Raw genomic sequence first — 12503 nt, 5'->3', positions numbered from 1 at the left:
CATATTTTCTGTCTCCTCAAAAAATGGACTTAAACGTTTAATTTTTTTTTAATCGTTTGAGAATCGTTTGAGAGGATTCGAGAGTAGAAAAAAACTGTTAGAGAGTTAATATTTTAATTGATATTACATAATTATTCAATGTGCGATTTCCCCTAGGATTAGAGCACTTCCGGTGTGCGCATTGTGTGTGCGCACTGTATATGCGCAACATGTCTGCGCAGTGCGTCTGAAATCAGCTGTAGCGACCGAGATTGACGAAGAAATACGAGTTTCGAGGATGCGGATTACCGTAAATCGAACGGGTACGAGATGGACATGGAGACGAAGCTGAGCAATTTTCTCTCAATGACACCAATGGTAAGAGAAGAATTGGATGAAACTATTGGAAAAAGACACGAGCGTCGAAAACGGGAAACTTGACGAAATCTTTTTAACGCAGTGCAACAGAAAGTGAAATCTTTTATAGAACGCCAAAATTGATATTTACTTGCAGATAAGGAATAATGCACTCATAATTGGAAGAAACGTAGAATGTCGATGGGCTTATAATATATGTCAGCGATGTTCCTGTTCGTCTATTCCAAGATTTCTGTGTTCTCAGATCTTGTAAATCTTGGACCGTGCTTGCAACGATCTTGCGAACGATCCATGTTATTCGGCTAGGCGTACCATCCCTTGTCGCATTTACAAGGTAAATAAACTGTGTAGCTGTAGCTGTGTAGCTTTTGCGCAGCGAAAAAAATTGTGGGACAAATACAAGGCGAAATCTCGCAAACACAGACCCTCGATGGTCGTCTCGACGGACATCTGTTACGGGACGCACGTTTGCATGAAAAACAGTCCAATGTACCAACCGGGAGCGATCGGTAATTCGCAATTTTCTAAAAAAAAACCGTTTTAATCGTTTTTTCGACATTTTCTTTCAATTTTATCGCTGGCTCGATCGTTTTCAGGCTTCACCATCGCCAACGGCGTTCCCAAGGTCAGTCAGCTGCTCTTGGCCGCCTGGAACCTCGATTCAACTTGCCGTTTTAAAATTTTTCCCGCCGGATCTCTTCACACCGGGGGATCTGCCGATAAACGCGAATCCAATGGAAACGCCAGTGCCAGCGGCAGCAGCAAATCGAACCACAAGGAAACCGCCGATCGTTCGGACATGCCGCCGCCTCCTTCGCCGGCCTCGAGCACGTGCAGCGATACCGGAAGCATCACCACGAATCACAGTCAGTTTTTATCGATTTTTTGTTTCTTTTTCCGTCAAATCCTTCGAGTACACACTGGGTCATTTTGACCCGTTAAATTTTTTCTCTTCTGTTTCGTGAAAAAATGCATTCAGGCTCGCATAAATTCCCAACTAGAAAAAAGAACGAGGAATTCATGTTTTCCGGAATTGAATGATTTGAAAAACGTCTCGGGTCAGATTGATCCACTGTGGACTTGAGGAGGTTTTTTTTTTTTTCTTAAGCCCTTCGAGGACACATTGGGTCATTTTTACCCGAAGAATTTTTTCTCACCGGTTGTTTGGCATTGAATTTTGTTTTTCGTGAAAAATACATTCAGGCCTATAAATTCGCTGAAAAAAAAAAAACGAAAAGTTCATATTTTCCGGAATTGAACGGTTTGAAATCCCCCTCGGGTCAGATTGACCCAAAGTGGACTTTTTGTTCCTCGCAAATTTATGGAGTTTGAAGAAAATTCAAATTTTGGGGTTGATTGAATTTTCCGGAACGCGAGAAACGTATGACCCTGAGGAGCGACGGTGAGACGGATTCGACGACACCACACCGGCAACGCCAGTGGCCACGACACCTCATCAGACGTCGATATTGACGCTGAGCGGAGTTACACCAACGAGACATTTGGTGTTTTGACATATTTTGATGAAAAAAAAATCGAAATATAGAAAGTCACTCTTTTCAACTCCAATTTAAAAAAGGTTGATGACCCACCTAGCTCGAACACTTAGAATGAATTTCTACTTCAGAAGGAAGCATAAAGATACGACAATAAACAATGCTAATAGCCACTTATTATTAAATAATCGAGCTTCTGTACACACTTTATTTTCTTTCCTTTCTCTTATTGCACTCTCGCTTTACTCATTTCTTCTTTTTGTTCCCGTTACGAGACGATGAAACAATCGACAAATTCTTCATGACACTCATCCTTTTTTTTTTGCCTTTTTCAGTCTTCTACTTGTCGCGCTATTTCGTGCCTTCCTTTCCGGTCCTTGCTGAGATCCGATGGAAACTCCGAGTTGTCGGAAACGGAAGTGATCGTCCACGACGACAGTAACAGTCTTTTGATGTCACTTACTTCGGTTGCACCCGCATTTACGAGATTCACCAAAAACAAAACACGGTTAAACCTTTCGACCGACGACACATCACGTTTTATTGTTATTATTATTTCTTGAGATGGAATCAACCACATTGTTGTTGTTCCTTAGAATATTTTCTACATTTTACGATATTCAAGTCACGAAATTACTTTTCCTTCTCTTTTATTCTGCCATATGGATTTCGGATTTGACCGGTAAAATGAAATTGTTCGACAAAAATTTAAAAAAATCATTTTGATCCTGATTTTTGTTCTGAGGTTGAATTGTAATTTTTTCTCATAAATGAAAATGAAAGAAAAAAGACAATATCGAATTTTTTTTCTTTCTATCGAGTAACTCAAACCTTTGCCGCACTGGACCCTAGATTGTAACTATACGTACCTCACAAGAAATTACGCTCCCAAAACTCGAAAGTAGACGATGAGATGGGGTTCTATTTCTGTCGTAGCCGATTCAGGTTTTTTTTCTATTTTCAAATCGTCATACTGCTCCCAATTCATGGTGTTGCGATATGAATATGCGGTGAAGTGCCCCGAAGTATACCCGACTACTCTACATAGTCTAGAATTAATTTTAATAAATTAGCACAAACGGTTTGAAATTATCATAAGTGATTTATTATATGCACGGTTTGCGTCAAATGTATTGAACATATCTTACCGGTATTGCTCATCACTCATCCCTTCGTTGTTTTTAAGTTTTAAAAGTGATGGTATTTCGGAGAGCTTGCATCGCATTACCTGCTTGTCGCTGCTATTTTTACGGATGTCCGCATCGACGAACAGATGAATTCCCGGTCGACTAATACGGGTCATCGATCCATTACAGCCCTTTGTAAAACAGCGGAGTTTTGTAAGACGCGCCCAAAAGTTAAGCGCAGCTTCCAGGGCGCCAAATCCGGATTTCGCCACTGTTTCGTGATTTGGTGACAGAAGGGCCGATGAATATTCTCGTCTGCACAGCTGCAAGCATTCTTCGGTTATGTGGACACTTGATGCCGTTTTCATTGCTTTATCGACGAAATTGTATACGCTGTCGTATGCGCTTAAGGACGTTGTATGCAAAACACCCTTTTCGACAGATTTTGTTAAAATTTTGCTCGAGTTTTAATTGTAATATTTCCAAATTTCTTGCCAAATTTCAATACGATTGACCACGTCGTTTGAGAATAAATCGAATTTGAAAACCCGAAAATTAACACAGGGCTTATGGGAAAATCCGCAAAATACCTGACAAAATTCACGTTTGCATATGTAATTGGAAAACGGATCGATAGAAATGCTTGAAAAACTAGTATCATCTTATTCAATAAATTTTGGATCCATTAGAATTTTTTAACATTTTTCCACCACGTCGTTATCTCGTAATTAATTCCGAAAGTAGGGAAAGTTCGTGAAGATTGCATGGGGAGAATAATCCCGAGCAGTCAGCTGTTCCAAACTGGCAACGCCGTCTGAGTTGTCCGTTGTGCAACATAACCTCATTCCCCCGTCTCACAACATTCGGAAGTCCCAATTGGAATCTTGGTACGATTATGAATGATAATAATTGTAAGCAATATATTTATCGGATAATAATGATTTTTAACATTCATTTTTTTTTATTCGTCCGACAACAACTTTCAAAAATTCAACACTATTGGTAAATCACTTGTCACTCGTTTCAAGCTCGGATGGCCTATAGGTTAGGTTCATGCGACGCTGCCACGACCGAATTTTCGTGTCGTGCATTAGTATTGTCCCCCGCGTTCCCTATCCGTGAAAGGGCTCTACAGCTGTAGTGGGTACAGACGCGGCGATAAATATCGTTCTTGATGCCAAAAACATGAACGATTTCGACTATTTTTTTCGCTTTTCGGATCAAAAATTTATTTTTTACTATTCTTATCGTGAATATTTTGCAATTCTAACGGCGTCTCAATTCAATTTTCAATAAAAAAATATTGCATTCACTATTTCTTATAAAAGACGACGTCACAAACTTTTTGCTCGGATTTAGCATACAACGTCCTTAAAGTATAGGGCAGAACTTTATTCGCTGTTTTTACGTTCGGTTCCGGGACATACAAATTTAAAAGAACGCGCGCTCGATCGTTGTACGTTTTACTGGTGACTCCCGTATTTAACGTGTTCACAACAAACTGGAGCGTCGGGTTCTTGCATTTTTTGATTGCTGAATCGTAAGCCGTGTGGTCAATAGCTCCAGAAAGCAGCACTTGTGCCACAGAGTCGAAAGGGCACGTCGACTGTACGAAGTACGTTTTGCTGTTCAGTTTAACCGGCTTCGATAAATTTGAACCATTTTCCAGAAAACATGGTTTCTTTTTTCTCTGTCTTGCAGCTGGCTTTTTTGTCAATTTGGCTGTTTATGTACCTTATTTCTGGTAATGCTCCGAAATATGTACTTTTTTCGACGTCTCTTCTGTCTTCACTTCATTTTGTGGTTCGTGTGCTTCGTTTTCGGGAATGTCCTCACTTCGGCTATACAAATGATCCCATGCATCAGAGACTTCTACAACATCTTCTTCGTCTGCACTTTCAACAACAGCACCAATGGCAAATTCGGTCTTCGGCACTTGGCCTCCCCAATTCTCCACAGACCACTGGTCAGGGTCATGCTCTGGAATCTGCGGAGTTTCGGAATCAACCTCGCAGTAAGAAGAGACATTGAGATCGCCCGGTTCGAACCTTGCTTCTGCATTGCATTGTCTTGCAGTCTTGGCCACGAAGAGAAGACTACCACCTCCTAAGTCTCGTAAGTGAGTAACCACAAAATTGTCAGCCCTTCGTAGACCTTTTTTTAAAACATTTGTTGGGAGGTCATTGAAGTAAGATTCAATGGGCGCGGATGAGGCATTATTATTATTCATTTTTGGCGTCGTGCAATTGGTCCAAAGTGGAAATTCCACGGCAAGTGGCTTCATCGACGCAATGAACCCTGGTACATAAAATGCATTCATTTCACGCCCTTCGTTTCCAGTTGTAGCACTTGTTTTTAAAATTTTGTCGACCCATTCCGCGATGGATTTTATTTCACACCCATCACACTGACTTTTCTCATAATTTGAGAGATTATCAACTGGACGGAGATGTTTATTTTCTTCGATGTCGGTTCCAAATTTTCTTAGGGCAATGCCTGTCTTTGCCATTATACTCTCCAGATGATTTCTAATTGCGAGGACACTTTCAACCTTTTCAGCAGCCTCGTCGTCCTTGATTGGAATCGCCACGGTAGAGTCCAAATATTTTTGGCTTGCGACAACGAACGTTCGCGTCAATAACATCTCGAAATGGTTGATGTCCGAAGATTGAATCATTAACGCAACGGACCGGAGGAAGAATTGCTTCACTTCGATGTGCGTAACGACTTTCCAACATTTCCACCTTGACACAGCATGAATTATGTGCGCAACGTCAACCCGTAGGTGAGTATCTACCTTTATCGGTTTCTTTGCCACCAAAAGTTCAAAACAGTTCTGAATGTATTTCTTCAATGTTGTGTCGTTAAATTCCTTGCACATTCCATACAGGAGCGCTTTGGAATAATCGCATATCGCAAGCTTCGGTTTGGGCGCACCGGCTCGCATAAATAGATGGATCCAATTCATGATGAAGTGCGCGTCGTGTCTCTCCGAGAATATCTGGTGGATCGGAATAGTCAATTTATCGAAATTAATAACCATAGTGTACAGGAAAATTGGACCACATCTTGATTTGTCGTTTCGATCGATTTTTCTAACTAAGCTCCCTGTCGCATCAATCATTACCGTACTGATTGTGCTGTTTCTGCAGTATTCTTTGTACGCGTGAAGCTGTGATGGACTGCGATAGACAACAACAAAAGGGGTTGATGCGATGTACTCAATTTTGCCAAGAAATTCTGGTTGTTGCGATATAGCTTCTAGCGAAGCATTCAAGTTTGTCTTGTTCAGTGGGTCGAGCCCCAAATTCTTATCAATTCGCTGTTTTTTTGCTTGCCGCAGAACAGGTGCATCTGCAAGAAATGGTGGCTCTGCATCCCCCAGAACCATTTCTTCCCCTGCCGTGCGTTTTCGGAAATTGGATGCACCTTCATGTACTAAATTTTTCTGGACCTCCTCTCTGTATTTTCCATTTAGAGGACGTTTCACCACTTCGTGCGTGATATTCCGAGTATCCCGCGTTAATACGTTCAGTATAACACTGTCATTATTGGTTGGCTCTTTTTCGATAGTCACTTTTAGTTTATTTTGACACGACTTTCCTTTACATTGACCCTGAATTGTGACATAATTACCGATACAGGTTGGAGCTTTTGCAATTTTGGCACGCTTGAAAACGTATGCACATGGAATTTTCGTCTGACGTGAGATGGCAATCGGTACGATATTATTCCAGACTCCTTTCTGTAGCGTCGGTCGGAATCCGGAAGACAGACCTGCAAGTGCAAGTAATATTGAAGAATAGGAATCACAAAATATTTTGCCTTATTATTTTGGCCCAATTTCAAGGTGGCCATTGTAGTTATATTTCACTGACTGATTCAAGTAATTCATTTTTTTTTTTTAAGATTTGCTTTAGAGAGAGAGAGAGCGCTTACAACAGTAGTACAATTGGATAACATTTCGAATTTCAACTATTGGATAAAAACCGCGAACACGCTTTCTACAGAATCATAATAATTTTACTTTTTTTACAGGACTGCCAATTTATCGTTGCTAAACAGCCTGGTTCGACAAAATTCAGTCAATAAACAACCTATTCCTATATTTTTAGTTTTTTTGTTCATTTTTGTACCAATATATTTCGCACAAACCATACTGCTCAGTCCGCCCTATTCATTATACTCCGTACATTAAATGGTTTGAAAATAAAAATAGACAATTTTTTCAATTCTAACTAAAGGAAAATAAAAAATTGAAGTAAATTTGAAATTATAGATATTTTTAATGAGCTAAAAAAAATATTAAAATATCAAAAAAATACTATTTTTTTGAAGAATTTGAATTATACTTCCCAAAAAAAGAAACAAGCTTCAAAATATGAAAATATGTTGTAAAATCAAATGCCTTATTCGCTTAATTAAAAGAAAAAGTATCGGAGACGTACTCGTGGGTTTGATAGCATCCCATTCTTGGCTTGTGAGCTTGACCGTGAAGAATTCTTGACCATCTTCCGGTTCATTTTCATGATTTGCTGCGTAAAACTCGTCGGAACTTTCGAACGTTGTCGATTCATTTGACGAATACGAATTGCTAGGATTCGTGTCGGTTTTGTCCATCGACGATGGAATAATTATGCCCTTTTCCTTTCGTGCAAGGGAGAGAATATTTCGGAGATCCTGGACCACGTTGTTATAAACATTGCGAACACTCCACTTGTTATTTAAATCTTCGGAGATTTCTCCACATATTTCATCCGAATAATCCGGCAATTCCGATGTTGCGAAGCGCGTAATGAATTTCTTCAAGCTCCGCACAGCTTCTTCCACTGTCACAGCAGCTTTCCGTGGCATATTGCGAATCAAGTGGTCTTATACGCGAGTATTAAATCAAAAATAAATCCATCCGAAAATTAAAAAAAAATCATGAACACTCAGGAAGAACAACACAAAACTTGGGATAAACAACACAAAAAAAAAACGCGAACGAAAAGAACGTGAAAAAAGTTATTAGTAATTAAAAAATCGATCATAAAAGGAATGAAACACTGAAATAATGATTATACGGAAGCTTCAAAATTTTTATAATAAAGTCGAGGGAGTTTTATTCATCACCGTGTCGCGTCAGAAACAAGACTGAGCTCGCTTCTTCTAAGCGATGAAAATTGTATGGTGCACCATACAATGTAACAGCAGACCAAAACAATGTTTACAAATTTCCATCAAATTAAATGTAGAATTAAATTAAATCTCGTTTTTTGCGAACATATGTAACTTGGATAACGGTTAAGGGTAACGGATAAAGATAACTTGGGAAAACGGTTGGGATACTACAATACCGCACTTATTGAATTGAAAAGGTACATCGAATCTTGCATTTCTGTCGTTCGTTTATTAAATTACAATTTCGAAATTATTCTTCAATACTTTTCTTAGAACTATCGCTTATAAATTTTTCTACACTTTGGTAAAATGTTGTTGATAAAAAACATTAGTCTTGCCGATATCGAGTTGGTGATGGTGTCGCAAAGTGCAGGGCGATGGATCAGACGTGACAATTTGTCCCTCTCGCTCCGTGTTACTTTTTCTTTTCCCAACTTTTGGCTATTTTTCAAAAACAGCGTCACGCTGCAATGCCATTTCCCTTTTTTCCATTTTTCCTTTAAAGTTACTAGAAATTCCGTTTTTTTTTTTTTCATTCACTGAACATTTTGAATTTCTTGTGATGAATCATTGAAAATTGAGAAGACTGGAACAAGATCAGTCGATTCATTCTTCGCAAAAACGAAGAAGGTTTTTTTTTCAGGTCGTTCGAATGTTCGCCAAACATTTTGAAACGGGCGAGCCAATGCCTGAAAACATGTTGCAAAAATTGTGCGCATCCAAGAACAAGTTTCCAGCTTCGGAACTTCAGCTTCAAGTTTTTTACGATATGCTGGACCAAGTTTATCACTCGAAAGAATTGAAAGGTTCGAGCACAGAAATCTATAAGGAAATCCGATCCAAGTTTTATGAACTTTTTTACGTGGAAAACACGGTAAAAACGCATGATTTTTTTTTTATTAATGAGAAAATGAAAATATTAACCAACTTCAGAGTCGGTAAAAATCACCGGAATAAAAATAATTCGAGTCAGTCGAGTTCGAGAAAGTTTTTAACTCGATCGAATTTTTGCAATTTTTAAAAAAAAAAAGTTTAGTCGAACGCATCCAACAAAATATCCATTTTTTCCAAAAAAAACATTTCTTTTTATTGTAGGCGAAGTTTACCGAACGCCATAAAAATGAAAAATTTCCATAATAATTGAAGAAAATGGCGTAAAAAAAAGGGGGAAAAAACATGAAATTTCTGTTTCTCACTAGGCATGGCAATTGAGATTTACCCACATTGTTGGATACGGAGCAAAATATTACGCGCATTTGATATCACGAGCGGTTGCTTCTTGGATTTGTCAAACGTATTTCCAAGCGGATCCATTGAGCAGAAGTTGCGGTGAGCGTTACCGTCGCGAGTGTCTTGCTCACGGTGGTGGAAAACCGCCATCGCGATTGGTCTCAGATTTCCTCAGCAAAGAAGCGAGTGCGACGAATTTTGCAAAGTCTCTCGTTAGAGAAATCGATAAAGAAATCGACTGCGTAATGAAAAATAATAAATATTAACGATGTACAAAAGCTGTAAATTCAATGAAGAAATTTTCTGAATTTCGCATCATCTTCGTTGTTCTTTTTCTTTTTCTGTTGTCATTTATTACAAGTACGGAACCTTGCCCTATTTACAATGTTGAGAAAAATCTACGAAATATTACAGAAAAATACGTTTTCGTAGTCGAGCGCATTTTTGTTTATTTTCTTCATTTTTTTATTTAATCATTTATCATTAATTTTACGAAATGGTCGAATTCAGCACGGATAATATTCGTTGAGAACTGGCCATCGCTGCTTCGTGTAATCTTCGCAGTTATTGGCCAAGGGAATTCAGTGACAGCCAATTATTTGACACATTTTTTATCTTGTTCCTTTTTTCTTGGATATTCTCTCGCTAGATTGAAAATTAATTGACAACGATAAGCCTCCAGTTTTGAGATGCAAGCATAGAATTTTTTTTTCTTTTTACAATCTTTTTTTTCTCTGTGTTTTCGACCTTTCAGGCTCTTTGCTGTTCGAAAAAAATTTTCGAATCCTTCGTCACTGATATTTCACGAAGCGCGAAACTTCGTTGACTCGTTATTATTCGAAATGAGAATGAAAAAAAGATAAACAAAAAGACGTGTCACAATTAGCGCACTTGAACTCGCTCCAAAGTCTTTTATTTTTAATCCCTTCGACAATTCGAATCTCTTTTGCTAGGAACAGCTAAAAGCAAATGTTTGTTTTTTGCACGAGCTGTGGAAAAGTGGCATTAAAAAATTCTTCACGTATGAATCTTAACAGCACGTAACTATTGTTTCATTTTGAAATCTGTTGATTTTCTCGAGGAGAATGCCTTGAGAACAATCCTCTCAATAATAATACAGAAGGGCAAACATATCAGCTGCATAAGTAAAAGAAAAAAAAGTAAATGGCTTTTCACTGACCGCACTGACCGTTCGCGAATTCGATGACCGATTTCATCGTTCAATTTAACTCGCTCGTCGTTTTTTAGCCAATGTACTAAAATCCTTTCGGAATTGTTTTTTTTTTTTTCATTCCTCTTAACGTTCACTCGAGTTCCTCCGTAGCAGGAAAAAAATAATGATAATCGTGCATTCTAATCGCTTCTAAGCAATTGACGGATCTCAAATTCACCAAAAATCGAAGAAAATATCACTCAAAAGTCTCTCGTTCCTCGTTTTTTTCTTCTGATCCAATCGAGCCGGAAATCACTCTGAAAAGACGCTTTCGGACCGGAAACTTTTCGCTCCTCCTTTCTTGTTGTTGTTTCTCCAACAAAAATCGGATTTACCCGGCTCAACATAACTTTGGCAATTGGTCGAGGCTACGCAACGTAATTGTACTGATTAGCGTTATCCTTATCACGCTCCATGTAGTCTCTGTCTATTAACGACGCGATTCGATTCTTCAGGTCGACAGGCTGCGTAATGAAGTTATTAAAAAAAAAAGTAAACACTTGAGTATTTCGTACGTCCAAAGATTTTCAAGAACTTTCAGAATTCACGAACTCTCGTAAATTACAAAACAAAAAAAAACGATGCATACAATTAATAAATCGCGAGAAACTTCGTTTCCAAATTGAGCAATTTGTCGAGATTTTTTTGATCCATCAAAAAAGTTGTTGAGCTTTTTTTTGGCAATTTGCAAAACCATGAAGCGGATATGCAAAAATAGGGAGAAGAAAAATTCATTGACAGAATGAAAATGACGATAATTTGGAGAAAGAAAAAAGCTGATGTGAAAATTCTTACCTTGACGGGAAATTTGCGTTGGTTGTAGAGCTCGCTCATTAAAAGATTATGCGTCATAGTTTTTCTCATTTTCATGATTCTCACTATGGCTGCGTCTATCTGATATTGTCGATCCTGATAGACTCTTTCTTCCGATCCCCATCCTGCGATTGCTCGTGCTCTTGGCTGCACGAGAAGAAAAGAATAGGAAAAAAAATTGATCAGAGCGCTTTCAAAATTACTTTGGATTTTTTTGTAGCCGCTTTGTCAGCCTGTTTGTTGTTCCCAACAGGCTTAGACATTGTACCGTCTCTGTTAATATTTCTCGAACTTATGCGTCTCGAGCTCTCAACGATTTTAATGACCTCGATCTCGCTGTCGATCAGTCTCTTGGCGGCATTGAAAAAATTGCCCCTTGTGCCAGAATCCGTCTGATAGCAGAAATGAAAAATGACGTCAATGATATTGAAACAAACTTTTGAATTTTCGAGTGCTCAAAAAAGAAAAAACGATAAATGCACGCGTTTGTAACACGGTGATAATTTAAACTCTGAATCAATAGAGATAAACTCACAGAAATTGATTTTCAGTATTTACAACAAAAACAACATTAATACGCCAACTTAGTGCTGACGGACATAATTTTTTAGCGTGGGCAATATTCGAGTAGAGACCAGCAGTCCTTGTATAGACATGCTTGTGCTATAAAACTTTATCTCCGCCTTTTATCCCTTCTGTTACTGCACTTTTTCCTCATACACATTCATTGAGAGCTATATATATACCCGTAAAGAAATTAATATTTATATCAATCCATAAACACGCAGATTACGTGTCTCTATAAGCACGGTTGAATTCCACAACCTACTGAACGAACCGTAACAATGACACTGGACCATGACTAAAAATTTCACAACAAAGCTATAAAATAAACGTCATTTTTTTTAGTTTTCACCGTATCACGTATCGTTTCCCTGTGTTTATAACCCCTGAATTCCCACAAGCTTCAATATTTGTTCACAACGCGACGATGTTTGACAAGATCATTGAAAAAACGTCGGATAAATTTATTATACGACTTTATTCCAAAAATTCTTTCGCTCTTTGAACATTATTGCTCTCGTTGAAATGTTGCTCAATTTG

General features: G+C 38.4%; 1 protein-coding gene across 1 annotated transcript; it reads left to right on the top strand.

Annotated features, from left to right (window-relative positions):
* Positions 1-322: 322 nt before the first annotated feature.
* On the top strand, positions 323-2434 carry LOC124292833 (E3 ubiquitin-protein ligase hyd-like). Its single transcript, XM_046731066.1, has 4 exons — positions 323-357; positions 602-866; positions 954-1223; positions 2189-2434. The coding sequence occupies exons 2-4, from the start codon at positions 788-790 to the stop codon at positions 2293-2295; spliced, it is 456 nt and encodes a 151-aa protein (XP_046587022.1). The 5' UTR covers positions 323-357; positions 602-787; the 3' UTR covers positions 2296-2434.
* The last annotated feature ends 10069 nt before the right edge of the window (positions 2435-12503 follow it).

Source organism: Neodiprion lecontei, chromosome 2 (genome assembly GCF_021901455.1).
Source record: "Neodiprion lecontei isolate iyNeoLeco1 chromosome 2, iyNeoLeco1.1, whole genome shotgun sequence".
In the NCBI taxonomy this organism is placed as follows: Eukaryota; Metazoa; Arthropoda; class Insecta; order Hymenoptera; family Diprionidae; genus Neodiprion; species Neodiprion lecontei.
This window is presented reverse-complemented; position numbering and strand designations above follow the sequence as displayed.